Raw genomic sequence first — 16,653 nt, forward strand, 5'->3', positions numbered from 1 at the left:
TTTATTAATGATAATTTAATATGCAATAATTATATATATATATATATAATTTTGTTAATTTTTATTTAATAGATAAAACAATTTAAATTAATTAATATTATTTATTAGATTTAGATAATAAAATTATTTAAATTATAAATTTATAATAGAGTTTTTAGTATAATTAAAATTATTATTAAAATAATTTTAACTTTTATTTAATATTAATTGTAATAATATTAACCATATAAATATAAGTTTCGGCATAAATTTTCATTATTTAACATTATTGTTGACAGAATAATTCTCATTAAATTTTATTAATTTAAATTTAAATAAAAATTAATAACTTTTAAAATAATAAATTTTTTTATTATTTCGTAATCAATAAAAATAAAGGACAATGAGTAATTATTAAATTTAAATAAAGATTGTTTAGAAATTCTACTTATTTACCTCATTCTCGATTATATATATATTATAGATTATTAATTAAAATAATAATATTATTAAAAAAATAATTTAAAAAAATTAATTTATAAAATAAATAAAATAAAATATATAATGTATATTATATATAAAAACACATGCTATAAAAAAAAAGATAATTATATATTAACTTTATTCAACAACTAATTTATAGTTAAAAATTTTTTATAAATTAATAATTTTCATTTATAAATTTTGAAAAAATTAAAAAAAAACACATATAAAACCATAACGAGTTATTTAATTATAGTTTTGATAGATGTCGAATTCATCAATTTAATTTTACTTTCCTTCTCTTTGTTAATAAGAATTTGTATATGAGATAAATGAGTATCTTAATTATGTTTAATTTAAATGACCAATTAAAATAGAAATGTAGTTTAATATAATAAGTGAGAAGAAAGAGTTTTTCATAAAAATAATTTTGTTTTGGGCAAACTAAGAAAAAAATAAATTTTAAAAAATATATATAATGCAATTAAAAATTAAAAACAAATAATTAATTGAAAATTTCAGTAATAAATTAAGGTGTTTTGCAGTCGATTAAGAAAAAAAATTTTATATTATCATTTATTATTTGGTTATAGTGGTTAAATACGCAAATGTCACCAATTCTTTCTTATGAATAAATTAATCGATTTCGCGCTTAAATTAATTCCTAATTAACTAATAACTCCAACACGCATGTAAATTTAATTAGTTAACTGCATCAAGAGAGAAGAACTCAAACTTAATCAATAAAAACACGCGATTTATTTAAATCAAATCTATCAATTTCTTAACATATGTTAATTGTTACTTGTTATTAATCTAATTAAATAATTACGGATTTAATTAGATTAATTAGTAACATGTTATTTTAATGAGACCCTTGCATTCTCAAGAAAACACCAATGGAGAGGTGGTGTTTCTCAAATTTAGAAATTAATAGAAAATAGAAATAAGATGAAAAGAATTGAAGGACATAACCTCACAACTTGAATAAAACCTTAATTGAAATTAACCTCCAACTAAAAATAATTGTTTAGCTTAGGGCATAAGAAAATTGTAAAAGTTAAAGAAAAAAGAAAAGAAAAAGAAAAAAGAAGATGGAGAAGAAGAGAGAGGGGCTGCAGCAAGAGAGGAGGGGAAGAATGAGAAAATATGATATCTAGGCTTAATTCTAAAAACCTTTATACATGTACAAAAAGATAAAATTTAATAATTTAAAATAAATTCATACTACTTCTATTTTATTTCTATTTGTGTTTGATACAACTTGAAACTTATTATATTATTGTGGCAAAATCTACTGAGGTGACGCTTTCTGAAACTTCTCATCGCCTTGAGCTACATATTTGGCAAAGATTGTAACCTTTCAGTCCAAAAATTCTTCAATTCAGCCTCTTTTCGTTTATTTTCTCAACTCTCGCTCAAAAAATATGTTCAAAATTAAATTTCAAATAAAAATAAATATTTATATCAATATTATAGTAAAATTATAAAATTAAATAAGAAAAAAGTTGTGAATTTTGCAACTCATCAAACTCCCCCATATTTGCACCTTTGCTTGTCCTCAAAGTATAAAAATTCAAAATAACAAAAACAATAAAATACATTCCTATGCTCAGTCAATCTAAAATTTAATTATCCAAAATAAAAAAAAACCAAATTGTTATACAGGATAGCAGAAATAGCTTATATATTATTAATTTTTTTATAATATAATAGATTTCAAATTAAAATGAAGAATAATCTATTTAATTTAAAATTTTAAATATTAATAAATTTATATATCTTATTATTTTCCTAACAAATTCTTAAAACTAATTTAATAAATAAAAAAATTTCATCTTATAAAAATAAAAAAAGTAGAGATATTTAAGTAAAATATTTTTTTTTCATTAATATTTTTAATATTCATTATCAAATTTAACTTCTTACTTTAATTTATACTTTAAAAATATGAATTTATTATTTTAATAATCTTCTTAATATTTATCTAATATTTAAACATGTTATTTTAATAATTTTTATTTTAAAAATTAATTTAATAGTATTTAAATTAATTTAGATCTTTACTTTAAATTTTCTTAATAAACTCTAAAATTAATTTAAAATAATAAAATTATAATCTAATATATATTTTTATTTAAAAAATTTAATCTTATTATATATCTTTTAAGATTTTCTTAATTAACTCAAATTAATTTAAAAATACAATTATAATCTATTTTAAAAATTAAATTTTAAATAATAAAATTATCAACTGCTTAAATAATTAAAGTAATTAATTTGTAAATGATTTAAAGGCTTAATATATTATAGAAAATTTTATTATTCCCCTCTTTCCACTTTTATATATAGTATAAATATAAATAAAGAAAAAAAGAACTAATTGGAGAAATGAAGCATTGATGAGAATTTGAGATGCACACTTCATTGATAGAGATAATGGATTGGTGATTGAAAAAGGAAAATGGGAAAGCATCACAAAAAGACTACCTTGAATGAGAAGAAATATAGCAGTCAAGCAAGTTGGTGAAATAGAATATGAAATTTGGCCTTATTCAAGCTCACCCATATGAACACCGGCCTATCCCCGTCTCTTCAGCTTTCTAGGAAACCAATTTGATAGTGAAAGAATGAGAAACCTTATGATTATTACGTACTAAAAAATATATATATTACTTTTTTTTTCAGTAAATGTTTACCTTTTCCTTAAATAGTGCTTGAATGGTGTTGTTAAGGCTGCCTCCCCACTCCCAATCACATATGGTGTCTTTCCATCCCCATTTATATATATGTGGTCCTGTTTGAACTCTCCACAGCTGCGGCGTGCTTACTTCTTGAGCAAAAATCTTCATATTAGGGCATTCTACAATGATCATTTCTTCCATAGATGGGAAACTGAAGGTCAAATTCCCAGAGCAGAAGCTAGAGAGGCTTGGTAGACGTTGAAGTTCCAAACTTTTTAGTCGGCTGAAGCAAATCTCATTCTCTTCTTCTTCTTTATCTACTTTAGCCACTATGACTTCTTGTATCAGTTCACATTCCTCTATCTTCATTTTTTCAAGTCGTTCAAGACTTCTCGCTGTTGAAGAAGACAACAAATTTACTAGACCTTGGCAATTTGATACCTGCAGCGCTGTTAAATTTTGAAAAGAAACAGAGGATGCCACTAACACTTGCAATCTACCACATTCCATTACACTTGCATCACTCAGAACAAGCTTTTCCAGAATGGGTAAACTTTTAAAGAACTGAGATGGCAAAAGTGTAGAGTCACTAGAAATACATGTCAACTCAATGCCTTTCTGTAAGGACCCGAAAATCGGACCGCTACCGGATCCGGGTCGTTACACTTTCAGTCCACACAAGAAATCAGCTTGAGATGTTTGAGAACATAGATTCTTTATGGTGTTATATTCCACTCTTAATTCTTCTAAACTTGGGATGAAAACCTAATAAACCAAATAAACAGTAATTATAAATAAGGATATATGTGATCAAAACATTAAGAACATGTAGTTCATCTTAGAAATGGAATGTAAATGAAAACAAACATCTTAAAGATCCCAATAATTGAGCTTAAGTTCAAACTTCTGAATTAATTTGGATAAACCAACTAAATTGAAAATCTCCATTAAGTACAGTGATGAAATTGAACAAGAAAGCATTATCCTTATTATACAAAAAACTGACCTTCCCGCCAGAAGAGGCTGCAATTCTTTCTCCATTTCCCTCAGCAATCATGCTTAGATCATGTTCTTTGCAAAATTTAGAAGCTAATAGCTCCATGTTTGGACAGCCAACCATCTCAATTCTTTTCAAGGATGGGCATTTCAGAACATCGCTTGCAGAATAAAAACATGACAAGTTAGGCAAACAGTCTAGACTCATGGACTCCATTGATGGAAATATGGTATTATCCTTTGCTATTTCCTCTTCTACTTCTTTTGTGATGATATGTTGCACCAAATTACATCGTTTCAATTCCAAATGTTTGAGCTTTACAAGACCCAAGGCCATGGACAGAGTAAATATATTAGTCAAGCTGCTACAATTCTCAACTTTCAACAATGCTAGGTTTCTAAAGCTCAAAATTCCTTGAGGATCCTTGTTCCACACATGCCTCAATCTAGGCAAATCAATTAACCTCAATTCTTTTAAAGACTTCAATAACCCATCATTATCTTCATCATCATTTAGTCCTTCTAAATCAAACAGGTCTTCTACTGAATCACATCTTTCTACAGCCAACATATATAAACAGGACAAGTGCTTTAGTAGATTTGAAGATATGGCATTTGAGAAAAATGCACACTCGTCCACCACCAGTCTCCTTATGTGCCTCAAGTTCTCGAATGGAAATTGGCCATGCCATTTTTCTTTCAGCATGGGAAAGTTGGAGAGTTGAATATCATATATCTCTTTAAATCCAATCTACAAATCCAAAATATTGCATTATTGGAGAACAATAAACAAGCATCGATACATTTAACCAAACACATTAGCATGACTGAGTTTAATAAAGGGAGAAGCAAGAGCTGGTAAATACGTACATATTTCATGTAAATCTGTTCAATGGTCGCATTGAGATCGCCTTCCCAATGAAATGTTCGATTGGATCTGAGGCCTGCGAATACACCATGTATCTTTGGTGCGCTCAGCTTGCGGACAGTGAAAATCCTCAACTTGGGACATTTAAGGACAGTCACTTGTTCTAAAGATGGGAATTTGAAAGTGTAACTGCCCAAGCTGAAGCATGTGAGGTTCTGTAAATCTTCAAGTTTTAATAGTTTCATTTTACTGAAAACAATCTCATCAGTTGATCCATCCTCTTCAACACCTCCTATTATTTCGGTCAACATATTGCAAAATCTTACATTCAATGTCTCAAGTTGTACCATACTTTTGGCTGCGGCTGATGTAAAAATATTTGCCAATGTCTTGCATCCAAATACTTTGAGAGTTTTCAGATTTCCCAAAGACACAGAGGATGGTGCTAAAACAATCAAATTTCCACAAGACTTTATCTTAAGAGTCTCAAGAGACTGAAATAATGGGTCATGCAGTTGGCCATCTGGATTCCATATATGCTTCAAATCAGGAAGAATTTTAAGAGTTAAAGCTCTTATATGTGGGATTGTAGAGATATCTTCTTGGTCACCAACCAGTCCTTCAAATGGAAGTAGCTCTTTGAGAGAAGAATCAAGAACTTCAAATCTTTCGAGATTGGGGAATATTGGAAGTAAACTAAAAAGAGGAACATGATATTTGTTTAGAAAGAAACTCAATTCAAGAACTTTTACTTTGGAAAAGAAGCCTGTTGGAAATTGAAATCCAAGTATGGTTATGGTAGACTTCTTGTCTAACGAAAACTTTTCCAAATTTGGAAACATCTGCACATCAGCAAATAAAAAAATTTCTAATTAGTAAAAGATTGTTAATGGTAAATCCCCCAGATGCTTATAAAAATTCATAATATATTTAATTAATTAATATATTAATAAGAAAACAATTGCTATGTTATAATAAACATATATTATTGAAATGTATTTATAAGCTTATATGTTAGTAGATTGTAATGATTATTAACCGATAAACTTATTTAATGGGTATAAATTTAAAAGTTTATTGAAATAAATGAAAATATAAAAATTTTATATCATCTTTAAATAATTTCAGCACTTTTTTTACAATTTTTATTTTTATTTATTTTTAAATATTTTTTTAATTACCTTCTTAATATAATTTATTAATATGGTTGGTCGTGCAAAATTTATGTCTTTTTTATTAATTATAAATTTATAATAATCTCATTAGTTAAATTTTTAAATGAAAAAAAAAAACAAATCGACATTTTAAATTTACATAATATTAATTTATATATAAATGCAAATGAATTTGAATTTTAGATTTTATAAGTTATAGATAATCAATTATAAATGAGAAATTGTTGATACATTTTAATAGTAAAAATAGAAAATTGATTTTTTTTTATTTTAACGACCCAAATAATTAAGAATTTTTAAAGAGAATAGAAAAATACATCAATTTTTTAAATTTCTCTAATATAAAGATAGTTTTGAATAAATTTAAAAAATTTCTCTAACAGACGTTAAAATATATATATATATATAAAGATTGACATGCTTAATTAAAATATTTAATGTTCCGACAATTTTAGTTCAAGTTAATAAAATTGGATTCGAATTCATGTGTATAATGAATTTGAAAAATTAAAATAATATTAATGTATTTTTTATTTCAATTTTTATTAAGAAAGATAAAATTTTATTTTAGTAATAAATATGGTAAATAAATTAAATTCTTAACATATGATTTTTTTTATATCTTTTAATGAAGAGTTTTATATGATTTATTTTTTTTAAATTGAAAAGAAAAATTAACATTATAAATACTTTTTAAATGTAAAAATCATTTAAAATAAATAAGGTGACGTATAAATTAGTGTTTTTATAGCTTTCAAATGCAATGTTTGAGAAAAGAATGAATAGACTACTAACCTTATGAAACTCATCAATTGTGTTCACCATTGTCTGTGTGGCAAAGATATTCTTTAAGCTTGGACATTCATGTATGATCATCTCCTCCAACAATGGACATTCCACATTACTCCATCCTGAACACAATCTGGAAAATCTAGGCAAACATTTAAGGACTACAGATTTCAATGAATGCAATATCATCTTATCGGCTGAATTAACTGCTTCCTCTGTTTCCTCCTTTTCTATGATTCCTTCAATCATCTTACAATTGTTCAGCTCTACCTTTTCAAGTTGCAAGAGGCACAATGCCATCGACCAGGTAAAAATATACTTCAAGCTGCTACAGTTTCCAACATGAAGCCACTTTAGGTTCTTGAACTCCAAAATTCCTATGGGATCCTTGTTCCATAAATGTCTCAACATTGGAAGACTTGTTAATTGCAATTTCTTTAGTCGTGGAAGTAGCCCATCATCAGCAGATAGCCCTTCCAAATCAAATACTACATCTGCTGAATCACAGTCTTTCACCTCAAGCTCTTCCAACTTGTTTAAAAACACCAGTACATTGGATGGTATAGCTTTGATATACATTGCACATTTATCCACCTCAAGCCTTTCTACATTGCGTAAGAGTCTCCCTTGCATCCCATCATGCCAGAGCTCAGGAAATTCAGATGCTTTAAAATATTTGCAAAATGTCTGATCCCACAAGACAAAGGAAAAAACAAATGAACTGACTTATCATAAACATATAACATATATGCATGCAACAGATATCATGAAAATTAAGAAGAAAGCATAAGAATAAATACGCAAATACCATTGCTGCTAGTGTTGCATTAAGGTTTCCCTCCCAATGCTGTTGATCTCCCAGGAGTATTCCTCGTAGCTTTGGTGTCTTTAGATCTCCGAAAGCGAAAATCTTCATCCGGGAGCATCCCTTGACTGTAACATTTTCTAAAGCTGGAAAATTGAAGGCATTATTGCCGGAGCAAAAGCTGATCAGACCAGGCAGATCATCAAGTTCCAAACATTTCAGTTTGTCAAAATTAATAATCTCATCCTCTGTATGATCATCTCCATCGCTGGTCACTATTTCTGTCATCAGATTGCACCTTCGTACTGTCATTTTGGTGAGTTGCACCATGGACTTGGCTGTGGAAGCTGTTATCAAGTTTGCCAATCCTGCACAGTGAATCACTTCAAGAGTTGCTAGATTTTGGAAAGATGATGAGGATGGTGCTATGTTGATCAAACTATAACACTGAGATACAGTCAAAGTCTCGAGATACTGAAGAAGTGGTTTCAGTCCGGAGTCTGGGTCCCATATATGCTTTAAATTAAAAACGTGCTCTAGCTTCAAATTTTTCACTCGTGCAAGTGTCCTGGGATGTTCTTCTTCTTCTCTGGCAAGTCCTTCATATGAGAACAACTCTTCTAACTCTTCTAACTCTTCTAAAGAATTCCGACCTTGTACCAAAATTGTTTCCACAGAATATAACCTTTCAAGAAAACCAATTATAAAAGGGCGTGATTTGTTCTGTATGTTGATCAAAGTAAGCATTTTGAGTTTAGAAAAGAATTGTCCTTGCTGTATGGCAATCAAGTCCTTGTGCTCTAAAGTCAATTCCTCCAAGTTGGGACTCATCTATGCACAACAAACAAGTATAATGTTAATTAGTTATTAAATATTTAAAAAGATAAATAATATATATATATATTACATGACATGTACACTAATTTAAAATTAATTAAAATTATTTTAAAAGTTTGGTATAATTATAAAAAAAATTAAACCTAAAATTTTAACTTTTGTTATTTAAAATTGAAAATTTTGTTATAATTATCATTAAACATAAAGTTTAGCTTTTTATATCAAATAGGGGTTTGAATATATTGTATTGTTTATATTTTTTTATGTTTTTTTTAAAAAAAAATTAATTTGAAATATTTAAGAAAATTTAAGGAAAAAAATTTTCAACTAATATATTATGAAGTAAAAAAGGAAAGGATCTTACCTTTTCCAAAAAAAGTAGGGGTTGTTTGCCCTCTTCCTGTATTTCTTGGGAACTAAATTTTATTATTTTGTGACAATTATGAACATCCAAAGTTGTCAATTTCTGACATTCAAAAATGTGTGTCCCTGGAAATAGATAGTTTAGAACATTGCAATCTGAAACTTTAACTGATTTCAAATTTTGAAAACTGAAAACTCCTTGTGGATCCTTCCTCCATACATGCTTCAATGATCCCAGTCGAGCTATATTTAATATTCTCAACTCAAATGCTTCATCAAAATTGAACCCTTCAAGTTGATATATCTCTTGCAATGAATCACAATTTCTCACATGCAACACCTCCATTCTATAAAATCTTTCTAAGACATTTGATGGAAAAATAGTCATCAATCTGTGGCAATTAAAGACATCCAATGACTTCAGTTTAAAGAAGGAATTTGCCGCAAGTGGGCTGTGCCATATCCTTTTCAACTCATTTATATCTGAGAGACTCAATATCTCCAATTTAGAAAAACCAACCTACAATGCCAAACACACTGATTTAGTAAATGTGGGAAATTCAACATAAGCATAAGTTAAATAAATATGAGACAAAAATATAAAGTGGAGGCCTATGGAATTAAGGCCTATCGAATATGAGACAAAAATGAATGCCATTTGACTATAAAATGTCCAAATATGTATGCATTTATGCATGCATAAAGAGAGAAGGGTAAAATTAATCACCATTCCATTGAAGAGAGATTGAATTTCAGCATTCAAATTTTGATTCTGATTCTGATTCATCTCTGTGTCATTTTGTTTTTCCATCATGCTTGTATGAGGGACACTGGGGACTAAGCACATCAATGCATTGCAACCGATTATCTTCAAGTATCTAAGAGATTGAAACTCAATTTGATATCCAGTGCAAAATCTAATCAATTTTGGAAGATCCAAAAGTACCAGGCTACCCAATTTAGGGAAGAGTATCTGATTCGTCCTCTCATCTTCCTCTTCTATAAATTCCTCTATTAATATTATCTCTTCCATGGAACTACAATTATAAATGTGAAGTGTTTTGAGCTGCAAGAGTCTTTTAACAATTGAAGCTGTAAATAAATGCTTCAACTCGTTGCAATCTTTGACAAACAAGCTCTTTAATTTTGAAGAAGTTGCAGAAAGTTGGTCGTGCCATATCTTTTCACAACTAACTGACCATAACCGAAGATGCTCCAAGTTGGGGAAAGAAACCTGCAGCAGATAACACCTTTGTTTGAAGCACTACTTTTCTATCAAAATAAATAGAAATGCTTTACAGATCAATAATGAATTCCCCAAAAAATGTGAAAAGTCTTTAATATCCTTTCTTAGTTTCGAAGGCAATTAATAAATTTTTTATAAATATTTAAGTATCAAATTTGAAAATTTCTTAACTTAATTTGTTATAATCCAATGATTAAAAATACAATTAAAAATATGAAGTAATTCTTAATATGTTCTCACTAAAATTATCAATATATGATTGATGTCTTTTCACAATAACCATAATTTAAAAAATGATTCATTAAATTTTATCATTAAAAAAAAATTATGAGATAACTTTAAAAATAAAATATAAAAATACATTAAATTAAATTATTAAAATAAAATATAAAGGATCCCGCATATTTCCGTCAGTTTTTTTTTTCTATTATTTTTGGAAAATCTGTCCATCACCTAGAGTCGGTGAGAATTTCTTTTTTTTTAAAAAAAAAAAAATAAAATCTACATTAAGAACATAGCTACGTAAGCATTTATGTTAAATTTTATTTTAGTAAAATTAAAAAGGTAAAAAATAAAATGAATTTTAAAAATTATTTAATGACGAGAAAATAAAAATTAGGTAATTTGTGTTAGAAAATTGAAATTTTATTTTGAAACTTCTATCCCTTGCTTAGAATGTAAAATTTTGAAAAAAAATCAAAAAAAAAATTATTTTTCTTAAATTTTTATATTTAGTAAAATTAATAATGTATGAATTCTTATTAGAATTGATTTTGAATTAAAAATAAATCTTACTAAAATTATTAAAATTTTATAAAAAATAATTTCACTTGTTTACATCAAAATTATTTAAGGAAGATTTGCAATTTAGTCTTTGGATATTGTTATTATTAACAAGTCAGTTCTTATATTTTCAGAAACCTATTAAAACGTCCTTATATTTTCTCTCCGTCAACAAAATAATCCTTCCGTCTATTTCTACCTTTAAAAATATAGTAAAAGACCAAATTACCTCCTCCTCCTCCTCCTCCTCCTCCTCCAACTATTTCATTAATGGAAAGAAACGATAAGGACGTTTTAATAGATGTGAGAAAAGATAGCGACTATTTCATTGACGGAAAAAAAATGATAAGAACGTTTTAATAGATATGAGAAAAGATAATGACGTTTTAATAGATTTCAGAAAATGTAGGAAGAGACTATTTCGTTGATGGAAAGAAACAATAAAAAGGGACTATTTCGTTGACGAAAAGAAATGATAAAGACGTTTTAATAGATATAAGAAAAGATAGGGACTATTTCATTAACGGAAAGAAACGATAAGAACGTTTTAATAGATATGAGAAAATATAAGAACGTTTTAATAAATTTCTGAAAATGTTGGGACTGACTTGTTAATAATAGCAATATCCAAGAACTAAATAAGAGATTTTATTTGAGGGTAAAATTGAATTTTAAAAATTTTCTCTCTCATCCTTTATCTATTTTTAACGGAAAAGAGGACGGAATGACTATTTTGTTGATGGAGAGAAAAGATAAAAATGTTTTAATAGATTTGTGAAAATGGGACTGACTTGTTAATAATGGCAACACTCAGAGACTAAATTGTAAATCTCCCATTATTTAATTAGCCATTTAATTTTTTTTTATTTTAAATTAATTTCTTATGGTTAATTAATAATTAATCTTTATAAAAATTATTTTAATTTAATAGTAACTAATAATATTTATACATTTATAATTAATATTAAAATTTTATTATATTATTTTATTAATTTAAAAAAATTATATTTTTAATGGTAAAAAATTATATAAAATTCAAAATATTAAAAACATATTAATAATATTTTTTTAATGAATGTAATAAAAATAATTATTATTTATAAGAATAAATATTTATGTTTTGTTTAAAAATAAATGAATTTATTTATGAATTGCTTTCAAATAATTTTATTATATTTAAATTGATTTCAAATAAATGAATTTATTTATGAATAAAAATAAACTGAATTCCATTAAAAAATTTTAATTTTATTCTGATAAGAATTGCATATCAAACAAAGATCTAGTGTTTTTAATGAAAGAGAATGTGTGATTCAAATTTTAAAATGGTCAAATTATTTTTAAAAAAATGTTAAAAGGAGTAATAATGCAAAGATATAATTTTTAAATATGAAATATGCAATTATCACAATTAATTCATATTTATTGTTTGATCAGCTTATTCATATAATATACTCATAAAATAAACTAAATATGAATACTAAAAAATTATAAAAATTGTATTCTCTTCAATTATGTTCTAAATTTTCATAAACAATAAAATTGTATTTAATAATAAAAATCAGAATATCTTTTTTATTTTAAAAAATTTAAAGAGAGTAATCCATAGGAATGAAATATAATCATTTATATAATTTTTTTTGACAAATTATTAATGATAATGACTAATAATGGTTATTTAAAAATTTGAGCATTCAACAATTAATCTCAAATATTCAATATACATCCAATAAATAAAAAATGCATATAGATTTATTTCAAAAGGTTAATACATGCGTACCGTTCTGCTGAAAAGTGATAAGTGAGTATCATTTTGCTGTTATGACAGAAATTCCTCAATTTTCAGTGGCGCCTTCATTTTACTTTGAAAGGTTCTAAGATTCGGAAGATTTTGCAAATTCAATGAGCGCAAGCGATTGAATTCAAGCACTTCGTTACTGTTTTCACTTTCATCAATAACAATAGCTTCCATCTTAGGACAATCTTCCACTTTCATTTCCTGTAGTTGCAAAAGACATTTGGCAGTAGATAATGAGAAGAGATGCGTTAATCTTCCACAATTTCTCACTTGTAAAATTTCTAATTTATTAAAAGATCCTGATATGAGTCGACCATGACAGATTTTCTCCAATTTCATTAAATTTTCCAAAATCAAAGAGACTAGAATTGGAAAGACATCACATGCTGCCCACTTGGTCGAATTGATAATGTGTTGAATGACATGATTATTTTGGACTCGGAGATACTTCAATTTTGGAAAGCCGTCCCCCTCAATATCATACAACAAGTTCTCAGCCCCCCTCACTTCATCTAAGCATAAATCTTCAGTCTCCCTCAATAGCACTTTGATCCCGTATCCTGAATGAATGCTTGCCTTGAGCTTAAGTTTCAGCGTTCTGGAGGTTTTATAGTTGCCATCCCAGTCCCAGTTATCCCCTATCAGTATTCTAAACCTCTGCAAGCGGCCATTGGAGAACAAGTGTTTTGGTAATATCTTGTCATCCAGTATTTGCATTTCTGAGGTAGTCAACTGAGACAACTTTTCCAACTCAGCAAGGCTTGCATTGTTCCCATCGGCCTCCCACTCAACAAAGCTGTTACTCATGTACAGTTCTTCAAGCTCCGACAGCTTTGATAAGGCATTTGCTGGAATCATTTTGAGTTTGGAACAATTGCTCACATCTAAGACTTTTAGTCGAGCCAGTTGCTCTATTTGTCTGGGCAACTCAACAATGTAGGAGTTTGCAAAACTAAGAACTCGTAGTTGCTTCAAGTCTCCAATGATAGCTAAGTCGTCCAGTTGGCATCGATGCAAGCAAAGGGTATGAAGGTTGGATAGGAAAGCAAGCGATGAAGTGAGGGACACAAAATGGATCCCAGTAAAATCCACTACTTCCAGGTTTCTAATGCACTTGAAAAACTGATCTGGAATTCCCAAACAAAAAACGTCTGTGAAAAGGAATAGTGCCTCTGCTTTTGGGCACTCCCATCCTTCGGGGAGATTTTCAATATCACAATACTGCAGAGAAATTCTGGTGCAATCCTTATTTGGGAATTTCACAAACTCCTTGCCACTTGTAACTATAAACGCATGTTGCTCTCTAGATGCAATCGAGAGAGCAGTCTCTCGAACAACATCATGGATTTTTACGAATCCATACATGTCGCCATCTTGCAATAAACTCTGCGCTTTAAGGGTATCAATCCATACGCGTAGTTTGTCTCTTGCGTCTTCCACAGTAATGTTCTTGAATAAACTAAGACCCATAATGTATTTCAGCAAGGACTGGATTTCAATATTAGATTGTCCTAACAGACCACAAAGCAAGAAAAACGACTTGATTTCGTTGCTACTCAAATTATTGTAGGTCGACTCCAGAATCGCGCGCACTTTGGAATATATTTCTTCGTTGTTAAACTCGGATAGCTGTTTCAGCTTATATTTCCACGCGTATAACCCTCTATTTTTCAAGTCTGTCGCCACTGTGCACAGTAGAAAAGGCAATCCTGCACATTTTTTAGCAATTTCTGCGGCGATAGGTTGAAATTCTGAATCTTTAGCAATGGCTACAGTTATTTCAAACAAACTCCGGGCCTCTTCGTCCTGTAGAACGTCGAGCCTAAATTCTTTCTGTGTGCCCATCTCGCGAGATAACACATCTTGGCTCCTTGAGGTGAGAAATATTTTGCATCCTTTGAAATCATCTCCAAAGGGAATTCCCACTGCATTTAAATCAAGTTGTTTCCAAATATCATCAAGAATTATAAGTACCTTCTTCTCTTTCTCCAACTCTGTCTTCTCTTTCTCCAACTTTGTCTTCTCTTTCTCCAACTCTTTCTTCAACCTCTCATATAGCCGATTAGCTCTTCCAGGTATTTCCTCCACCTTAAATTCCAAGCCCAGGATATCAGCGATCTCCGATTGAATTCTTCGGAGTTCTGGTGTTTGACCTACAGCAACCATAGCGACGACGCCGAATCGCTTCCCTTCCAGAGCTTTTCTGTGGACCTGTTTTGCTAGGGTGGTCTTACCCACACCTCCAAGTCCATACACCCCGATCATATTAAGATCTGGATCTAATAGTGCATCCATAACTTTCTCCAAGAACAACTTTCTTGAATTCAAGCCCTCACGAGCATATACTGACGGGGCAACTATCTGCTGTAGAGGGGGACGGAAGGAAATTGGATTATGGTCGCCTTTATTCGCCAGCTCATGAATTGCCAGAGTTTTCTTCTCTGTTTTCTTGCTAAGCTGGTAGCGTGTCTTCAAATCAGGACATAATCCAACGAAACACCTCTTTTTCGCTTGTTCTTCGCCTTTGATACATTCCTCAGCTTCTTCAATAGCTTTGCCTGCATCGTTCAGCCACTTGTTGACTCTTTCATAGATCTCTTCCCCTTTCCTTGTAGCCTCCTCAACAGCTTGCTGCAACTCGACTGTTCTGTTCTTCAATTTCCCAGACTCATCATGGAGTTTCTTAACGTTGCTCTTGTAGGTGAAAGGGTAGCTGATATGTCGTTTGATTGGGACAACAACAAATTCCATGATGGGTTCTTTGATGAACTCAGAGAAGATGGAGATAAGGATATCAAGAACCATTTTGATTTTTTTTATTTTTTTATTTTTTTTTTGAAATCTCAGATCAAAAATAAAATAGACCAAGAAATCAGAGTCGAACAAGATAAAAGAAAATAAAGACAATAAAGGACTGCTGAAATCAACAGAAAAGCAAAACAGTCGCTAAAGAATTAGAGAGCCAAACGAAGAGAGGAAGCAGAGAACTAACAGAGAGATGGAGGAGTGCTGGTTATGGATACGTAAAAGTTGGTGAATACTGAATACAAGGGAATGTAGGAGTTGACGAGCGATGACTTAATTATTGTTTGAATTTTAAACTAAATAAATTTATTTATATTTTTTCAAAGATTATTATTTTCACATTCATGAGTTTTTTCCTTTTTATCTTCATTTCTCGTTCCTCTTTTATATGATATTGAAAAATTATTATATAGTTTTTATAGTATATAAAAATTAATTAAAAAATATATTAATTAATTATTATATTAATTTAGTTATTAAATATTATAAAAAAATTTAAATACTTCTAATAAGAATATATTAATTAATAAATTTTTAAAAAAATTAAGTAATCGACTAATAATTTTTTTTAAATTATAAAAATTAAAATAATTATATTTAAAATTAATAAAATAATTAATTAATAATTTTTTTAAAAATAAAATTTTTAAAATTATAAAAGTTGAATGCTAAAATAATTATGTCTAACATTAATAAAATAATTAATTAATAATTTTTTTTAAAAAAATTATTTTTTTACATTTTTAATATATTTTTTAAAATTAATAAATTTTTTATATAAAAAACCTAAATAATATATTAGATTCAAATCTCAACAACTCAACTCAAGATACAATTAACAAGAGAGATGGGGCCCGCTGGCTATGGATGAGTAAAGGCTGGTGAATACTGAATAGAAGGGTAAGTAGGAGTTTACCAGCGATGACTCAATTATTGCTTATAGTTTTATAATTAAATTTAGCGTGGGTATTAAAATTTTTTATATTATTATTATATAATATTATTTTATAAAATAATTTTTTTTTATAAATTTAAGAGAAAC

General features: G+C 28.4%; 2 protein-coding genes across 3 annotated transcripts; both read right to left on the reverse strand.

Moving 5' to 3' along the window:
- Positions 1–1,627: 1,627 nt before the first annotated feature.
- On the reverse strand, positions 1,628–12,951 carry LOC122723951. 2 transcript variants are annotated; one of them, XR_006351171.1, is made up of 11 exons: positions 12,789–12,951; positions 9,707–10,213; positions 8,981–9,499; positions 7,783–8,610; positions 6,981–7,661; positions 5,013–5,852; positions 4,153–4,893; positions 3,813–3,911; positions 3,162–3,761; positions 2,953–3,065; positions 1,628–1,797 (listed from the first exon to the last, which is right to left on the reverse strand). XR_006351171.1 is itself a non-coding variant. In XM_043958071.1 (10 exons), exons 2-10 carry the CDS (start codon positions 10,010–10,012, stop codon positions 3,024–3,026), a joined length of 4,656 nt encoding a protein of 1,551 aa, XP_043814006.1. In that variant the 5' UTR covers positions 10,013–10,213; positions 12,789–12,951; the 3' UTR covers positions 2,862–3,023. The 2 variants fall into 2 exon arrangements, 1 of the variants encoding a protein (XP_043814006.1); XM_043958071.1 differs by lacking the exon at positions 1,628–1,797 and having other exon boundaries at positions 2,862–3,065.
- On the reverse strand, positions 12,828–15,611 carry LOC122723979 (disease resistance protein At4g27190-like). Its single transcript, XM_043958120.1, has one exon. The coding sequence runs from the start codon at positions 15,609–15,611 to the stop codon at positions 12,828–12,830; it is 2,784 nt and encodes a 927-aa protein (XP_043814055.1).
- Positions 15,612–16,653: the final 1,042 nt, after the last annotated feature.

Source organism: Manihot esculenta, chromosome 7, assembly GCF_001659605.2.
Source record: "Manihot esculenta cultivar AM560-2 chromosome 7, M.esculenta_v8, whole genome shotgun sequence".
Classification (NCBI taxonomy): domain Eukaryota; kingdom Viridiplantae; phylum Streptophyta; class Magnoliopsida; order Malpighiales; family Euphorbiaceae; genus Manihot; species Manihot esculenta.